Source organism: Capricornis sumatraensis, chromosome 10 (assembly GCF_032405125.1).
Source record: "Capricornis sumatraensis isolate serow.1 chromosome 10, serow.2, whole genome shotgun sequence".
Lineage (NCBI taxonomy): Eukaryota > Metazoa > Chordata > Mammalia > Artiodactyla > Bovidae > Capricornis > Capricornis sumatraensis.
The window spans coordinates 96,806,395-96,824,670 of NC_091078.1; the positions used below are offsets into that span (position 1 = coordinate 96,806,395).

The window sequence follows — 18,276 nt, forward strand, 5'->3', positions numbered from 1 at the left end:
GGGGCACAGGCTCAATAGTTGTGCTGCATGGGCTTAATTGCTCTTTGGCATGTGGGATCTTCCCAGATGAGGTCTCAAACCAGTGTCTTCTGCACTGGCAGGTGGGTTCTTTACCACTGAGCCACCAGGGAAGCCCCTTCTGTTTCATTTTCATAAAAGAAAGGTCTGTTTTCATTGAGTGATATTTTGAAAGGTCACAGAAAATCTCACATACCTGTAAAAGGAAGTTCAGTTCAGAAATATGCCATTATTGCAAAAGCAACAAATACTTTTAATAAAAGTTTTATTTTACTTTTTTTTTTTTTAAATTTCTGGCCATGCATAGCGGCTTGTAGGATCTTAAGTTACCCAACAAGGGATTGAATCCCAGGCACTGCAGTGAAAGCGCCAAGTCCTAGCCACTGGACTGCCAGAGAATTCCCTAAAAATTTTAAATCATGTATTAAATAAAACAGAAGTGTGAAAATGGTAGCCTCTTTCCCCTTCCCATGAATTTATTTTCTGTAAGTCATCTGACTGAGACTTTACAGTGAGTTTCTAGGAATTCTCTATGTTGTCTATGCAAGTCCTCTTGCATGTTTTGTTTTCCAAACAAGGAATCTTTTTCACAAATTAGTCTCTAAAATTGTTCCTTTTTTCTTAGCAATATATTGCTAAATTCTTTCCATATCAACCATCTGAATTTACTCGGTTCCTTTAAAAAGAAAACCGTGACTTTTCAATAGTCGCCCAGCAGTCCTAGGTTCCAGCCTGGTGCTTTAGCCCTGGGGTTGCGGTTCGCAAACACGCTGTGCTTGCGCTTCCGGCCCGCTCGCCCACTCCGAGCACTCAGTGCAGTCGAGGCGCCCACGGTTCGTGAGAAACGTCGGGCACTCTTCCACGAGTGAAGGGGGAAGATGAACTGGATCCAGAACAGACCTGAGCAGGACGATGCCTAGCCAGGGGCATTGATGCGCGCTGGTACCCAGGGCCGCGAAGACAGGAAGCAGCGACCTGCAAGGAGAAAATGAATATTTCCGGTCTCCTCCGCCAGGGGGCGGCCGAGCGCCAAGACCCCAGTACTGCGCCTGCGCCTGGCGCCTCTACGCATGCGTGGCGCGGCCCAGCGTCCGCTGTGGCTTAGAAGATGGCGGCTTCCGCGGTTTGCCGGGCAGCTGGCGCCGGGACGCGAGTGCTGCTGCGCACCCGCCGCTCGGTGAGGTGGCAACGAGAGCGCAGAGCTGTGGGGAGCGGGGCTTCGGAACGCGGACCGGGAGCGGGCTGTTAGTGCCCGTGGAGAATGGGGAGGTCGCGGGGTCAGGGCCGTGGGAAGGTCACGGCCGAGGGCGTGAATGGGAGTCTCGTGGACCGCCTAGGACGGGGACGGGGATCCCACACTGCAGGCCTGCAAGCTGAGGAGCGACCCCCTATTCTAGTCCTCAGTCCCGGTCGCCCTTTTCCAACAGCCGGCCTTGCTGAGGTCGTCTGACTTGAGGGGCACCGCCACCTACGCCCAGGCCCTCCAGAGCGTGCCAGAGACGCAGGTCAGCCAGCTGGACAATGGGCTGCGAGTGGCCTCGGAGCAGTCTTCCCAGCCTACCTGCACGGTGAGCGGAGTCCGCTGTCAGGAGGGCGCCTCCGTATGGGGCACGGCCTCCTTTCCCAGGTCGGGGTGTGACCTTGGGCTCTGTGGTTTCGGTCAGACTCTCCTCAGTCACCCTGAGGATTGATCCTCCCACTACAGTCGCGATTCTACCCATGGAGGCAGTTCTCACTAAACCAACACTCATTTAGCCTGTGATGCCTGCCAGTCAGGAGGCCAACCCCCTTTTCAGCTTTTTTTTTAGCAGCCCATATGAAAGAAGTGATCCTTCAATGAGGAAAATGGGATTCAGAGACTTAGGTAATTGCCAGCCTCATGGCCCAAAGTCGTAATCCCTTGGCTAGATTGGAAATGTATTGCAAAAGAAAACCACTTGAAAATTCCAGTTAAATGGATAATTTTCCTGAAGATTGGCTCAAAGATAGATATCTTGGTTAGGTAAACAGGAGAGAAGATTTACAAGAGGCGATCTTTCTCCTTCTCATTCCACCCCCACGCCCTCTGCAAGTGGTTTGATTGGTAAATTCTTTGAGTTTTCCAGGAATAATGTCCTGTGATACAGGTTGTGACTGAACACTGCAAAAGGTGATGGGCCGCTTTCTTACTACATGACACCTGTATAAGCCGGCACACAACCTGTTAAGAAAACTTGATCGAGAATGCTGTATTTCATGGACACTAAGATGCCCAGGGCTTCCCAGGTGGCTCAGTGGCAAAAGAACCCACCTGCTAATGCAGGAGACACAAGAGAAATGGGTTCGATCCCTGGGTCCAGAAGATCCCTTGGAGAAGGAAATGGCAACGCACTGTGGTATTCTTGCCTGGGAAATCCCATGGCAGAGGAGCCTGGCAGACTACAGTCCATGAGGTCACAAAGAGTCGGTTGCGACTTAGCGACTGAGAGCAAAAACGAAACGAAAGATGCCCTTGATCTTAAGGAGCACTGCTGTGCTCAAGTGCCAGAGAAAAGATGCTGCCAGTTGTAATCAAGGAATACTGTGGATCATAAAACGCATCTGTTGAAGATGTTAGATGGGTAGTGGATGTTGTTCATGTAAGAATTTATGGTACACAGCATACATGTACATCTCTTAGGAAAGTAGATGTGAGCATTTTCAATCAGCTATGATACAAATAGTAAAAGAAAAGATTAGATCTGTGTTACCATGGGGGTGAGTAGTGTGATGTGCATTTCACAGCACACAGGAAGCTATTAAAATTATAAGACTCTCTCATTGGGTGCCAAGGTGTGTTGGCAGTGTTAGGTGTCCAGGTCTGATTAAAAAGATTTTTTAAGTACGAATGAGCCTCCTCCTCTAATGGCGAAAGAACGCAATCTCCAGAACAAAAAGATGGTGTAATTTTTAGGAAGGAGAAAAAAAGTTGTTTGCAACTGATTAGTAGTTTGCCAAGAAGAAACAAAGAATCAACTGAAAAGTGAGATTGAATTTTAAGAATTTTCTGCAGTGATGGGACAGGCGAATGTGCAGTTAGAAGCCTCCCTGGGAGTCTCGTCACCAGTCAGAAATTAGAGCAGGGACTAGATAGAGGTGATGCAGTGTGACTAGTCAGTCAGCTGGTGCCCGAGCGTCCGATCTCGGGGCTTGCTGAGAACGTCTTCCCCCGCCTGGAACCGTGAGCCCGTCTGGGGCTTGTTCTGGATCCAGCAGGGTTGGGTGTGAGTGGGGGCTGGGGTCTGTTCTGTTTGTTTGTTACCTTTGTTGGTGATCTCTTGTCCAGGTGGGGGTATGGATTGATGCTGGCAGCCGTTACGAGACTGAGAAGAACAACGGGGCTGGCTACTTTGTGGAGCATCTGGCTTTCAAGGTGAGGCCCCTACAGTGCTGCATCTCCCCTGTACTGAGCGCTTCCTGCTGTCCCTCCTGAGTGTGCAAGTCAGAAAAGTTAGCCTCCTCACTTAGGACTTTTAGCAAGGGGGTGGAGGGAAGCGATCTCTGTCTGGCTTTCCTGGGAGATGCCCCATGGGCCAGCCCTCTCTTGAGTGAGCGCCTACCTGGTAAACCCCTGCACAAGGCCCCCAGAGCCAGAAAAACCCCAAGGAGCATGGGAGCCCTGCTCTTCACCAGAAGCCAGGCCTGTGTTGTTTGCCTGCGTGGACGTAGAATTGTGGATGTACACATGCACTGTAACAAGCCCAGCAACGTAGTTTTTGTAAAATGCTGTGTATCTCTGATTTGTGGAATCGAGTAGGAGCTTTCGTGAGGATGAGAACAACCCCTTAGCCACCCTGTGTTTGCATGGAGTATACACTGAGTTTCTAAACGAATGAGAAAAATAGAGAAGATACAGGGTTGGTGAGGGTGTGGAGCAGCAATGGGCAGCTAGCCAGCTCCAGCATCACAGATGTGCGTGTCAGTCTCAGCATGCAGGTGTGTGTCACTGAGCAGCAGTACTCACACACACGCAGGACGAAGGCTGAACCCCACAGAGGCCCCTGGCACACACACAGAGTCATAAATGGTGTGAAGGAGAGTGGGGAGCAGCATCGCCAGAGCACGGGCGTGAGGTCACCTGACTGTGACTGTCAGTAAGCGAGTGCTGGTGAGGTCAGGCTGATATGGGTCGTCTGCGGTCACGTGTGCTCCCCCTGAGCTGTCCCCCCTCTTGGTTGGGGGTGCTGGATTTCCGGTAACGCTTGCTTTGGGCATGCCCTTCTTCCCCGGCCCCGGGATGTCTCCATTCTGTCGGTCCACGATGCTGTGGCCTTGATCAGCTTAAGGCCTGCTGAGCACTTGGTGAGCACAGACTCTGGGCCCTGCAACCCCAGAGTCTTTGCTGAGGGCGCTACCTGTGGACCAGTGGTCCTGCTGGGACTTCAGCCTATGAGGATGGGGGATCTTGGGCTCCCATGTGGCTCCTGTCTGGTTCCAGGGAACAAAGAATCGGCCTGGCAATGCCTTGGAGAAGGAAGTGGAGAGCATGGGGGCCCATCTTAATGCCTACAGCACCCGGGAGCACACGGCTTACTACATTAAGGCGCTGTCAAAGGACCTGCCAAAAGGTAAGCCTGGAGAGCGAGGCCAGCACGCGGTAGGACTCCGGGGGTGCAGAGGACAGGCGCTCGGGAGCCCCTGGCCTGACTGAAGAATGGGGTGACCCTTAAAGAAGGGCCTTGGCACCGAGGGGGTCAGGCCTGGGGAGTTTATGCTGTCACTGTCTCCACATCTGTCCTCCTTGCACCCAGCTGTAGAGCTCCTGGCCGACATCGTGCAGAACTGCAGCCTCGAGGACTCCCAGATTGAGAAGGAGCGGGACGTGATCCTGCAGGAGCTGCAGGAGAATGACACGTCCATGCGGGACGTGGTCTTCAACTACCTGCACGCCACGGCCTTCCAGGGCACACCTCTAGCCCAGTCCGTGGAGGGGCCCAGTGAGAATGTAAGGTGCGAGCTGGCTGGTCCAGGGGGCAGGTCGTCCCCTTACTGGGGCCTGGGCAGGCCACAGCCGCAGAAGTTTGCATTTAGTTGGCCGAGTGCCTCTGCTGTTTATTTTCCTAATTCACACAACTGGAGACATTTTCTGTGTTGTCACATGTTCCCCAGGAGTCTTCTTGAATGTTTGTGTGGTCCCCACTCAAACTGCAGGCTTTGTTTCCATGTGTGTCCTACCAGCCTGAAGGAGGGTGCTCTGGGGGTCCCTCCACGTGGCTTCTTGTCCTCTGGTAGGAGGAGCCCTGCCGCTGCCCCTCAAGCCCCCATGTCAGCCCACACCCTCCTTGGAGGGGACTCCAAGCCTGTCCTAAAGTTGGACATGAGAGGCCCCAGTGAAGGCTGCCTTCCTGGCCCCAGAGTGGCAAGTGCCAGAGACGGGGCAAGGATCCAGTGAAGCCGCGTCTCCTTGTCTGTCTCCTCAGCCCCATTTTGTGTGACCCACATCACTGCGGTCTGGGAGCAGTGTTGACCCCTTGGCGGTGTGTCTTGCAGGAAGCTGTCGCGGGCAGACCTGACCGAGTACCTCAGCCGGCATTACAAGGCCCCCCGAATGGTGTTGGCAGCAGCTGGAGGTGAGCAGTGGGCTGGCTAAAGCCCTGTGGTAATGGGGGTTGGGCTGGGCTGGGCTGCGGCCTTGATTAGCAGGGCCAGGTCTCCTGGTTCTGACTGTGGGGGATCCTCCATTCCCGCAGACCCTGGTCCCGCCCTGTCCTGTCCTTGAGCGCCATGACCTCGGTCCTGTGCTCTCTGAGGTGGGGTGGGATTCTGCTGCTGCCTGGGGCTGTGGCTCGCGTTTCGTGCACGCCTCAGTTGGCCTGCTGGCCTCTGCAGGCCTCAGGACTTTCTCAGCCTCACCTGGTCCTTGGAGACGCAGGTTGAGGCTGGGGGGAGATTCAGGCCTCCAGCCTGTTCCTCTTGGCCTTGTCAGTGGGAAACTGGACGTCGGATGGTAGATGGAAAGTGCCTGAAAGGAAGGCACGGTTTGGTTGGCGGATTTTTGTGGGGGACTCAGAGGTTAGGGAGGTGCTTTTGAAGCACGTGTCATTTGAACAGAGGGCTGAAGAGTGATGGGGTATAGTTACATGGGGAGCGGGGGTCTGCGCAGAGGGGCAGGGCGGTGTCACGGGCTGCTCTGTGATTGGAGGCTTGCTCTGTGGCCATGTGGGCGTCCCTGGTGGCTCCGCTGTAATGAATCAGGAGACGCGGCTTTGATCCTTGGGTCAAGAAGATCCCCTGGAGAAGGAAATGCAACCCACCCCAGTATTCATGCCTGAAAAAATCCCATGGACAGAGAAGCCTGGTGGGCTACAGTCCATGGGGTCACAGAGTTGCACACAACTTAGCGACTGAACAACAGCAGCTGCTGGCACATCGGGGCCAGAGCGGGAGCAGGTGGATGCAGGGAGGGCTTGTGGCAGGTGCCTGGTGGGAGGTGGCAGGAAGAAGGGAGAGAAGTGGATGAACTCGAGATGGGTTTGTAGGTGGAAGCCTGATGGACGTCTGAGCCAGGAGGGGACAGGAGCAGGTCAAGGATGCCGCCCCAACTTAACGGCAGCTGGCTGGACAAGAGAGACTGATAGGAGGAGCTCGGCTGGTGACCCTGGGGCTAGTGAACCAAGAGCAGTTTGAGCTCCTGACACATCAGACCTGCAGAATCTGAGCTCAAGGAAGGAAGGAATAAAAGGCAGAGACACCTGGCGGCCTGTACCTGGGGCCGCTGCTTCCTACCACAGCGCCTGCTGGTTGGGGGGCTGGGGCAGCGGAAGCCTCTGGTGGAGGGGAGGTCCGGCAGGGCGTGAGACGTGAGTTTGTGACATTGCTGCTCCATGTCCCTGGCACAGGGACCCTAGAGCTAGTCACAGCCCTGCATGGTGTTTCTTTGTGCCCTCTCACCCGCCAGCCCTAAAGAATCTGCTTGAGAAAGGGCTGGAGGGGCGAGGTAGGACGGGTGGCATTATGCTCAGGGGGCACCAGTCTTGTGTGTGCTGCCGTGTGTCACATGAGGGCCCGTCCTTCAGCCCGGCATGTGCTGCTTCCTTGTGGCCGAGGTGGTGGGAGCTGCTGGGCCCTAGGGGGCCTGCCCCGCCTGCTGCCGAGCTGGAGTGAGTCTGTGGAGGGTCCTCTTCCCTCACCTTGTCCTGATGTCCTGTCTTGGGGGGTCTTCCATCGAGGCAGGACATGGGGTCTCCTCCGCCTCTGTGTGGCATCCCAGACCCTGCGTCTTGGGCCCGGCTGACCGGTAAGCACGCTATCCGTCTCTGCAGGGCTGGAGCACCGGCAGCTGCTCGACCTCGCCCAGCAGCACTTCAGCGGCCTCTCCGGGACGTACGACGAGGACGCTGTGCCCACTCTCTCTCCGTGCCGCTTCACCGGCAGCGAGGTGGGCTGTGGGGTGGGCGGGGGTGGTGCTCCCATGTGCCTGGCTCTTTCATGACTCCGGGGGTGCCTTGGGAGTCGGGCCGGGGTCCCACGGCTGCTGCCTCCCAGGCACACGTGGTCACGCTCACGTGCACACGCTCCCAGCCACAGTTGGCAACTTTGCCGTCCCTGGGGAGGTCTGGCTGTCCCTCAGCTTTGCCACGTCCCGTTTCAGATCCGCCACCGTGAGGATGGCCTGCCTCTGGCCCACGTGGCCATCGCAGTGGAGGGGCCTGGCTGGGCCAACCCGGACAACGTGGCCCTCCAGGTGGCCAACGCCATTATCGGCCACTACGACTGCACCTACGGTGGCGGCATGGTGAGTGGGCATGGGAGGGGGCCTCGTCTTCAGGGAAGAGGGGCAGCTGGGTGCTGGGCGCTCATCCTGCCGGGTTCAGGGGGCGGGTGGCAGAGAGGAGGGTGGGTGCTGACCACCCTGGCCCCTGGTAGCACCTGTCCAGCCCACTGGCTTCCGTTGCTGCGACCAACAAGCTGTGCCAGAGTTTCCAGACCTTCAACATCTGCTATGCAGACACCGGGCTGCTGGGCGCGCACTTCGTCTGCGACCACATGAGCATCGACGACATGATGTTCGTCCTGCAGGGCCAGTGGTGAGTGGCGGCCTGCTGCTGCTGGCCCCGGCGGGTGGGAGGCTCGGGGGCCGCAGCATCTCTCAGGGTGACTCCCACCCCGCCCCTGCCCTAGGATGCGCCTGTGCACCAGCGCCACAGAGAGCGAGGTGGTCCGCGGCAAAAACCTCTTCCGAAACGCTCTGGTGTCTCATCTGGATGGTGAGTCTTGCAGCCCTGCAGCGAGGGGTGGGGTGGGTACAGGTGGTGACAGTCCCAGCGCGACCAGTGCCCCTGAGCGAGACTGGCAAGGACGACGTTGGCGGCCACGTCGTGTCCCACCGCTGCCCCTTCCCCAGGGGCCTGGGGTTTCAGGGACCCCTTGTGGGCGGGCCCGAGAAGCCCATGGATACTGGTTAGGTTGTACAGGTGAGGATTGTGGTCTAGGGTCAGGCCAAGGGCCAGGTCAGCACAGAGCCCTGGGGGTTCGGTGCGGGCCTGTGAGTTTCCTTCACCCTGGCAGGCACCACTCCCGTATGTGAGGACATCGGACGCAGTCTCCTGACATACGGCCGCCGCATTCCCCTGGCGGAGTGGGAAAGCCGGATTGCGGTAACAGGCCCCTGGGGGAGAGGGCTTCGGGAGTCTTGAGCTGGCCGACTCGCAGAGGGTGGGGAGTTGAGGCAGACTGCTCCTGTGGGCACCTCGGTGTCCTCCAGTGTGGTCTGCTTCGGTGGTGTAACCCAGGGGGCAGGGCAGAGGCATGGGTGGCTGTCGGGTGCCTGGGTCCCGTGGAAGCCTATAGCCGGGGGAGCCCTGCCGCCGTTCCCCTTTCGGGTGCGGGGTCAGCTCCTCGGTACACGGGGAAGGTCTTGGCCGGCTGGATGCTGTTGACCGGTCCCCAGGGGCCTCGCCACTCAGCGTGCCCTCTGCATCGTCCTGTAGGAGGTGGACGCCAGGGTGGTGCGTGAGGTCTGCTCCAAGTACTTCTACGACCAGTGCCCAGCAGTGGCTGGATTTGGTGAGTGGCCTGCAAGGTCCGCTTTCTGGCCGCCGCCTCAGGCTGTTGTCTGGGCCTCCCCTCTGCCTCTGCTTCCCCCCTTCCCCCAACTTTCATTGGGAGCAGCAAGTTGGGGCCCCAAAGAGGCTCTGCCCAACTGCCTGGCTGCCAGGGAGTTCTTGCTCAGAAAACCTGTCCCGGCAGCTCCCTGACTCCCTGCCAAGGTGCCTCCATCAATACCCCACACCCGCCAGGTAACGGACACCTCCGCATGTGGGGTGGGGCTCCAGAGGCCAGAGCGTGAAGGGGCAGGCTCAGCACCCCCTGGAGGAATGTTCTTTACCGTCTTTCCACTAAAGCCTGCCTTGTGCTGCTCTGGGCAGCTCTGAGTGGGGAGCGGCGCGGGGCCAGGTGTCCCTGTACCACCCAGGTACCCCACCCTGACGCCCCACCCTCTCCCCACAGGCCCCATTGAACAGCTTCCAGATTACAACCGGATCCGTAGCGGCATGTTCTGGCTGCGCTTCTAGGCAGGAAGCCTGTGCAGGCGAGAGGGCGGGGCCGGGGTTCGCCGTCCCTCCACCATAAACACACCACCTCGGTCCTTCAGACCTGTGCTGCTGCTGACCCACCAGCCATTAAAGTCTTGCATTGAGAACTGCGTCGTCCCTCTCGTCGTCGGCGTGGAGCCCAGTGGGCCATGGGTGGGGGAGTGGGGACTTCCCCCGGTTCTGCGTGTCCTGGATGCTCTGCCTTCCCACAGGGTGATGTGTCATTAGTTGGGGGTGAGTGTGAGGGCTGCGGCATGGAGGCCGGAAGCCTTTGATGCCTGCGGGGAGCTGAGGCCAGCTGTTTGCAGTTAGCCACATGGGGGATGCTCCTCACCAGCCTGTCCCAGGAGAGGGGTGTGGGGGGCCATGGGAAATGCAGACCCAGCCTTTACCCTGCTAAGGCTCCCAGCCTAGGGATTCAGGTGGGAAGCCCCTTGCTGTGGGTCCTGTGGGTCACCCTCTGGGGGACCCTGGACCCCCCCCAGACCAGGAGAGGCCAAGAAATGTCCTCGAGGAAGCCGGCTTTGTGTGTTTACTCTGGATTCTGGGAGGAGGATAGCCCGGGGCGTAGTGTTCCCATTTGGCTTCTCACTGCTGCCTGGACAGGCAAGGCAAGAATCCTTTGCCTCGATTTGCCGCTGACTCAGGCTCTAAGAATATCCCTGAGCTCAGTGGGGCCTGAGCCCCCTCCCTCAATGCACTCTGTCCCAGGCAAGTCCTGAGCTGCTGGCCCGGCAGTCCCCTCCCCATCTCCTGAGGACCTGCTGGAGCTCACAGCTGTCTAGCCCCCTTGCCACCCCTGGGCTCTGGTCCCCGCAGCAGGAGGGGACCCTCTTTCCGTGCCCACCCGCCCTTCCAGTCAGGGTTCCTGGGAGCCCACTGTGGGGCCCAGTTTGCCTGTGAGGGAGGAGGTGCCGGCAGTTATGGATGGGACTCGGGGACGCAGTTTGCTGAGAGGGCGGCTATTCACCCGCAGTTCACTCCCACCACAGCCCGGCATCCCTCTCCCGTACCCTGTTTGTTGCCATGGCTGCCTGCCATCCCACGTTTGAGTCCCGGGAGGATGGGCCTTGGTTTGTCCGCTAAGCCCAGGCCTGGCCCTCAAAGGCCACAGGTGCGCTGGACACAGCAGTCAAGCTCCTTGGGGTGGCGTGGTCCTAATGGGCCTTGCAGACCTAGCTGGGGAGTTTGATCTCTCCTCCAGAGGCATACTGAGGGAGATGTATTGAGGGTTACTGGAAAGAGGAGTGACTTGCTCAGCTGACAGCCTGGGGACTCAGGAGCATTTCGGTGTGGTCTCGGCGAGCCAGCACTGTGGCAGCTCTAGGAAGAACGGGCCTGGGCTGCAGGGGGCACAGGCTGGACAGCATCCCCAGCAAGGCTGGGGTACCACAGAGGAGGGGTAGGTTGGAGGAGGATAACCTGCCCAGCTTTGGCTGCGGTTCTGAGAAATTTGGAAGTGTCTTAAGACTGGGATGTGTGGGGTGGAACCCCCAAAAGAGGCCCCAGATGGAGACATATGGTGCAGAGACTGAAGCAGAGGAGGAAGTGTCCAGGGGAGTGTAAGAGGGAGAAAAAGACCTCTAGGGCCCCACTGCCCGGATGCAGGGAGCTGGTTTCTGGGGCTGGGCCCTAGGCTGTGTGCCTGCCAGGAGGCTGGAGCCAGGGGCCTCAGAGGGCCACACCCCTGCTGGTGAGCCTCCCAGACAGGCGTGCGTCCTCAACCTAACTTCCACCAACAATCTCTCCTCCCAACCTTTGAGCGACCCCCCTCACAGCAGGCTGCCCTTCCTTTTTGGGGGGTCACCCATGGTTCTGATGAGATGGACACCCGTTCACCTGTTCCTCCAATCTCCCCTAAAGGGCAGACCCAAATGTGTGTGTGTCTACACTGTGTGCCAGCCCTGCTCTGCGCAGCCACTCTTCTGTGCAAGAAGGGGTAAAGGTCTTGAGGCGGGGCTGCCTCTGTAATGAGAGCTGTCTCGTTCTCTGCAGACCTCACCTATAGGACCTATAGGACGGAGGACTAGGTGATCCTTGGATGTGGCTGAGAAGATTTTCACCTTGGGAAAAGGTTCTGGGCCCTATGGATCACAGTGCTGTGCTCATGATAATTTGGGGCTGTCCCCTAGCTCCAGCCTGCTGGACAACAGGAAGACCAGCAGTGCGGAGGGGCCTCACCATGCCCAGCTCTGGCCACACCAGAGACCCTCAAGCCCTAGAGGAGCTCAGAGCAGACAGGTTCAATAGACGTGCTGTCCCCATCTCTTCCCCCATTAGCCTATGGAGCCCCAGGAGAGGCTGGGGGGATCACGCATATTGGAAGGGGTGCAATGGCAGGGGTGAGTATAGGCATAGTCTCCAGGCTTCCCAGAATTACTCAGGAGTAGCAGAAAAAATATAACAGGGCCTGCTCTTGGGAGTGACTCTCTGCCTCGGTATCAACCCCTATAATGAACACAAATGCATATACAAAGAGGGTCTCTGGCCTCATGATCACAGAACCTGCAGGAGACTGATGGGAAGTCAGCCTGGTTAAGGGGAGAGGAGCGGGGTGAAGGTAGTTATGAAGGTGGACACTATAGGTGGAGCAGGAAAGGGAGGGGGGCCCAAGATGACCTCTGGGCCTGGCGGAAGCGATGCGTGGACAGCGGTCTCAGAATGTGTGGTCGGGGGCCTGGCTGGAGCAGGTCAGGCCCACCAGTGGGGGTGGAGGCAGGAGGGGATGGATTCCTGAGAGAGGAGCTGTCACTATGGGTGGTCCGCCCTCCACACATGGATAGCCCCTCCCTGCAGCACAGCTGGACGGCATCTGCCTAGGCATAGCCGCGGAGGCAGATGCAGGGCACTGGGATGGACACGTGTGCACAAGCACGACCCAGATTCTCTCCTGGCTTCCCCCTCCACAGTGGGGGCAGACTGACGTGTCCAGTGGTGGACACGGTGCAGACCAGCGGTGCCTCGGGTTCCCTGGGGTGAGCCTGAGTTCCTCGTTTGCTGTTGAGGGGATGGGGTGGGAAACAGGAGACCCACCAGACAGGGATGGCTGAATCAGAGGAGAGGCCGGCGGGACTCATGGCCTGAGGGCTGTCTGGGTGCCCCTGTGGGGGGGCAGTGAGTCATCTCCAGCTGCAGCTCCCCCCACGCCACCCCACCCCACCCCAACATCCTGCTGTGTCTTGGGTCCCCAGGAACCTCTCTGGAGTCGGGTCTCCAGCAGTCACGTCTATGTTTGACATAAAGCAGCCAAGATCCCTGACCCTACACCGGATGGAAGGGGCTCCCTCAACCTCTCTTGTAAAGAACCTCCCAGGGAAATCCCAAAGTCACCAGCGGTGGGGGGCTTTACACTTAAATGGAGCCTGATCGTCGGTCGCGGGAAGGGGTAGCAGGGGCGGCGACCTCTGGGACGATGGGTGGGGGCGGGCCGCCTGGGTCCCCGCCCGCTGCTCCGCCCCCTTGGGATCTGGGACTTTTCTCTGCCGTGGCGGCGGGACTGCGGCGCGTCTGGCGACGGGAGCCTCGGACCAGCAGGCAAGACCGGGACTGGGGGTGGGAGAGCGCCGGGCTCGGACCAGCCGAGGCCGAGGGACAGAGGCGGGAGTGCTGGCTGCCCGTCTCCCTCACCGAGGATGAGGCTGCGGCTCCTGCTGGCTGCGCTCTGCGCCGGGATCCTGGCAGGGGCGCCCCGAGTGTGGGCCCAGCCCAGGGAGAGAGGTGGGTACGGCAGGGAAGGACCCCATCCAGGGCACAGCACCTTGTCACCCGGCTCCACTCGGCCTTCATCCTAGAGCCCGCCTCCCACCCGCTGCAACTCCGCGCGCATTTCTCCTAACTCTCCCCCGGACTCCCCAAACCCTCCGCGACCCCACGCTGCGTCCCCCCAACTGCATCCAGATGTGCGTGGGTCCCCTACCCCTATGACAGCCTGCGCTGGTCCCCAGAGGCCAACCTCAGTCCCTGATTCACGCCCGCACCGGCGACTCTGCCTCCCCACCAATCCTCCGCGGGAGAGTCCGCTCCAGGCTCCACCTCTGCCCCCTCCACCGCTCCCAGGCCCAAGCCAGCCTGGGCCGGTTTGCATAGTGGATGAGGCCCACCCGCCCCCTCCCCAGCCCCAGGGGACCACTGTGAGGGGCGTGGGTAGGTGGGCTCCAGGAAGAAAGCCTGATGACTCTTGCCGGCCACAGTGAGCTGCACGCGCCTCTACGCCGCTGACATCGTGTTCCTCCTTGACGGCTCCTCGTCCATCGGCCGAAGCAACTTCCGCGAAGTGCGGGGTTTCCTTGAGGGGCTGGTGCTGCCCTTCTCTGGGGCAGCTGGGGCACAGGGTGTGCGCTTCGCGGCCGTGCAGTACAGCGACGACCCACGGTCAGTAGACCCCCCACAACTGGACCCACCAGGGACCCTCCCCCAGTCAGAAGCAGAGAGCTCCAAGCCCCTAGTTCAGGTTTTAGGGAACCCAGGGGGTCCCCTCCTTCCACCCACCAAGGCATCCTTTTAAGAAGCAGGGATTTCCCAGGTGAAGCCCTGACTCCTGAGACCCCTCCTCCTCAGTGGCATCCTGCCAAAGTCAGGGGCTGTGTTTTCTGATCTAGAGATGGAGATCCTCGGGGGGAGGCCAGGGGCTTGAGATGGCCTGGGTCTGCTGGACTCCCCATGTCCTAGCCTCCTGATGCCCGTCAGCCTCTCACTCAGCAGAGGGCCTCCCTGTCTGGCCAGTGTCCACTTCCCTACAACAGGGCCCTTCCTCCTACCATTATTTAATTAAACAGACATCCGGCCCCTGAGCCTGGGAGCCCCACGGGGGCCAGGCCTGCTCAAGCCTAGCCCCAGGCAGGACACACAGAGGCACCTCACGACTTTGTTAGTTTGGGAGCTTCAGGGGTGGAGGGAATCACAGAATCAGAGAACTGAGAGGACCCTCAAGGAGGCCTGATAACTCACCACCCTCACCCTAGAGACCTCTGAGAGGCCAAGGCCAGAACAAGTTCTTGTCCCTAGCCTGCCACCACCCACCTCCCCACAGGACAGAATTTGACCTGGATGCGCTTGGCTCAGGCGGCGATGTGATCCGTGCCATCCGAGAGCTCAGCTACAAGGGGGGCAACACGCGCACAGGGGCCGCGATTCTCCACGTGGCTGACCGCGTCTTCCTGCCTCAGCTGGCCCGACCTGGTGTCCCCAAGGTGATCTCTCACCCTACCCTGCCTTCCAAGGTGACCCCACGTGAAAGGTCTGAGGCAGTCCTGACTTGACCCTGCCCCTGCCCCAGGTCTGTATCCTCATCACAGATGGGAAGTCCCAGGACATGGTGGACACAGCTGCCCAGAGGTTGAAGGGGCAGGGAGTCAAGCTGTTTGCTGTGGGTGAGCACCACGCTGGGGTGACGGGTCAGCTGGGGCAGGGGCAAGTCAGAGGGCATGTGGGCAGCTGAGCCCTGACTGGGCGTCACCTCAGGCATCAAGAATGCTGACCCTGAGGAGCTGAAGCGAATCGCCTCACAGCCGACCAGCGATTTCTTCTTCTTCGTCAATGACTTCAGCATCTTGAGGACACTCCTGCCTCTGGTTTCCCGGAGGGTGTGCACAACTGCTGGTGGTGTGCCCGTGACCCTGCCCCGTGAGTTCCCGCTCACCCTGACCTGAACCCTGACCCAAACCCCAACGTGGCCATGCCAATTCCATCCCGTGTTCCTAACCTTTGACCCTGGTGCTGCCCCTGCACCCTAAGTGCTGACCCCTGATTCTCTTGCCTGGTTGCCTGACTGCCCCCTTCCCCAGCCGACGACTCGACCTCTGGTCCACGAGACCTGCTGCTGTCTGAGCCGGGCAGTCAGTCCTTGAGAGTCCAGTGGACAGCGGCCAGCGGCCCCGTGACTGGCTACAAGGTCCAGTACGCACCCCTGACGGGGCTGGGACAGCCACTGCCGAGCGAGCTGCAGGAGGTAAGGTTGTCGGCAGTGGGAGGTGGAGGGCTGGGGCTTAGCTGGGCAAGATGGAGTGACCTCTGATCCTGGGCATCACAGGTGAGCGTCCCAGCTGGTGAGACCAGCGTGCGGCTGCAGGGTCTCCGGCCACTGACTGAGTATCAAGTGACGGTGGTCGCCCTCTACGCCAACAGCATCGGGGAGGCTGTGAGCGGGACCGCTAGGACCAGTGAGCAGTTTTGCTAACCTCTGACCTCACTCGCCCAATCACCCATCCCTGTAACCCTTCTCCGCTCTGGACTCACTAATCCCCGATGGGACCTTCCCCTAGCTGCTCTGGAGGGGCCGGAAGTGACCATCCAGAACACCACAGCCCACAGCCTCCTGGTGGCCTGGCGGAGTGTGCCAGGTGCCACTGGCTACCGGGTGACGTGGCGGGTCGTCAGGGGTGAGTGAGAGGTGCTGTGGGTGGAAGGGAGTCCCTGTGCCTCAAACAGGACTGTGGCGTCCTGAGTCTGCAAGACCCACTGACCCTTCTGTGCCCCCCCGGGCAGGTGGGGCCACGCAGCAGCAGGAGCTGGGCCCTGGGCAGGGGTCAGTGTTGCTGCGGGACCTGCAGCCTGGCACCGACTATGAGGTGACCGTGAGCGCTCTGCTTGGCCGGAGCGTCGGGCCGGCCACCTCCCTGACTGCCCGCACTGGTGAGAGGGCTGGGTGCTTCCTTCGGGCTGGGTGGGCAGGCTGGCCAGGCACAGAGGACCACTGACGTCCCACATGCCCTGGGCAGACACGTCTGTCGAGCAGACCCTGCGTCCTGTCATCCTGGGCCCCACGTCCATCCTCCTCTCCTGGAACCTGGTGCCTGAGGCCCGTGGCTACCGGCTGGAGTGGCGGCGTGAGAGTGGTCCGTGCAGGAGGCCGGGGTGGGCAGGTGGGGTAGAGGCCTGGCCTCGGCTGGCCTAACCCCGTCCTCCTGCAGGCTTAGAGGTGCCACAGAAGGTGGTGCTGCCCTCTGACGTGACCCGCTACCAGTTGGATGGGCTGCAGCCGGGCACCGAGTACCGCCTCACACTCTACACGTTGCTAGAGGGCCGCGAGGTGGCCACCCCAGCGACCGTGGTCCCCACTGGTGAGGGCCCCCGTGGGCCTGGTCAGGTGAGCAGGGATGGGAGGGGGGATGTCCCAGGCCACTTCTCATGCGGTGTTCTCTCGCCGGTCCAGAGCTGCCCGTGGGCCCCGTCACAGCCCTCCAGGCCACCGAGCTGCCTGGGCAGCGTGTGCGAGTGTCCTGGAGCCCAGTTCCCAGTGCCACCGAGTATCGCATCACTGTGCGCAGCGCCCAGGGTGAGGCAGACACGCCAGACCGAGCAGACACTGAAGTCCCAGCCCTCGGGGTCTGACTGCACCCTTTCTGCATCCCTTTCCACTCCTGGGGCTCTACCGGCGCCTCCTGTCTCCTTCTCCATCCATCTCCCAAGAAGGCCCTGAAGCCACACCTGCACGGGGCCTGTCTCACCCCTGTCCTGCCCCTGCCTAGCTCTACACCTGGATCTGCCTCCACTCCCCGCCCCACATCCCTGACCGTGGCTCTCACCTTCTCCAGAACCATGAGCTCAACCCCTGCCCTTCTATACGCTTAGCTGGGACCACTGTCCTCCCCTGCCCCCGTCCAATAGTGACCCGACATCACTATTAATAACCTGTCAGCTCACATCGTCATCCACCAGCTTCTGGCATCCTGCATCTCATGTCCCTGTCTGCTCCCTCTCATCACTATCGCCACTCGTCACAGGCCCGTTCTTCCTGTGTCACTGTCCCTCATGACGCCTTTTATCCCCCGTCCTTACGTCTCACCCTTTTCTGTCCCATGTCCCATCCCTCACTCACCCTTTTCGCCCTGTATCTCTGTCCATCACTGACCGCCTTCGCCCCCCGCCCCCATCCCTCACTGACCCCTGCCTGCCTGTCCTACCTTCTCTTGTAGGGGTTGAGCGGAGCCTGGTGCTTCCTGGGAGTCAGACGGCCTTTGACTTGGATGACGTCCGGGCTGGGCTCAGCTACACGGTGCGGGTGTCAGCGCGAGTAGGCAGCCGGGAGGGCGCTGCCAGCATCCTCACTGTCCGCCGTGGTGAGCATGGCATGTGAGAGCTGGGGGGACAGCTGCCTGACTCACTCTGGGGTCCTGGTTTTGATCCCTGACCTCTGTCTTTAACTCCCAGAGCCAGAAACCCCACTGGCCACCCCAGGGCTGCGGGTTGTGGCATCGGACGCAACGCGAGTGAGGGTGGCCTGGGGACCGGTTCCCGGAGCCAGCGGATTTCGGATTAGCTGGAGGACGGACAATGGTCAGCGGGGTGGGGAGGGGAGGGCTGTCGGGGGCGGGGACAATCAGGGTGTGGGGGGCCCGAGGGCAGGCAGGGGCCGTGTGCACCAGCACTCCCCTCTGACACTAGGCCTGGAGTCCAGCCAGACAGTCCCCTCAGACTCTACCGCCACCGACATCGTGGGGCTGAGACCTGGGACCTCCTACCAGGTGGCCGTGTCGGCGCTGCGAGGAAGAGAGGAGGGCCCCCCCGCGGTCATCGTGGCTCGAACCGGTCAGGGCCTGAGCCGGCCCCCTGGCGCGCGCTCTCCGTGCCGTCAGACCCGCATGGCTTCCCTCTCAGACCCTTGCTTCTGCACAGAACTCCAGTCTCCCACTTTAGGTCCCCACTGCCTGCTCCCCCGAAGGCTCCCTTAAGTCCCTGCTTCTTCAGATTCCTCTGCCTCTCTCTC

General features: G+C 60.0%; 2 protein-coding genes across 2 annotated transcripts in view; both read left to right on the forward strand.

Annotated features, from left to right (window-relative positions):
* The first annotated feature begins 1,087 nt into the window (after positions 1–1,087).
* Positions 1,088–9,656, forward strand: UQCRC1 (ubiquinol-cytochrome c reductase core protein 1). Its single transcript, XM_068982203.1, has 13 exons — positions 1,088–1,195; positions 1,446–1,586; positions 3,323–3,409; positions 4,475–4,604; positions 4,788–4,986; positions 5,527–5,606; positions 7,299–7,414; positions 7,628–7,771; positions 7,903–8,063; positions 8,158–8,243; positions 8,545–8,633; positions 8,967–9,042; positions 9,487–9,656. Exons 1-13 carry the CDS (start codon positions 1,127–1,129, stop codon positions 9,549–9,551), a joined length of 1,443 nt encoding a protein of 480 aa, XP_068838304.1. The 5' UTR covers positions 1,088–1,126; the 3' UTR covers positions 9,552–9,656.
* Positions 9,657–13,204: 3,548 nt separating this feature from the next.
* Positions 13,205–18,276, forward strand: part of COL7A1 (collagen type VII alpha 1 chain) — a 30,323-nt gene continuing 25,251 nt past the window's right edge. The window contains exons 1-15 of the mRNA XM_068983126.1: positions 13,205–13,289; positions 13,763–13,943; positions 14,602–14,761; positions 14,848–14,941; positions 15,033–15,194; positions 15,356–15,519; positions 15,601–15,730; positions 15,833–15,949; positions 16,056–16,202; positions 16,289–16,405; positions 16,481–16,636; positions 16,723–16,845; positions 17,486–17,629; positions 17,721–17,846; positions 17,955–18,098. Of these exons, the coding sequence (XP_068839227.1) occupies positions 13,205–13,289; positions 13,763–13,943; positions 14,602–14,761; positions 14,848–14,941; positions 15,033–15,194; positions 15,356–15,519; positions 15,601–15,730; positions 15,833–15,949; positions 16,056–16,202; positions 16,289–16,405; positions 16,481–16,636; positions 16,723–16,845; positions 17,486–17,629; positions 17,721–17,846; positions 17,955–18,098 (2,050 nt within the window). The remainder of the gene's footprint in view (positions 13,290–13,762; positions 13,944–14,601; positions 14,762–14,847; positions 14,942–15,032; positions 15,195–15,355; positions 15,520–15,600; positions 15,731–15,832; positions 15,950–16,055; positions 16,203–16,288; positions 16,406–16,480; positions 16,637–16,722; positions 16,846–17,485; positions 17,630–17,720; positions 17,847–17,954; positions 18,099–18,276) is intronic.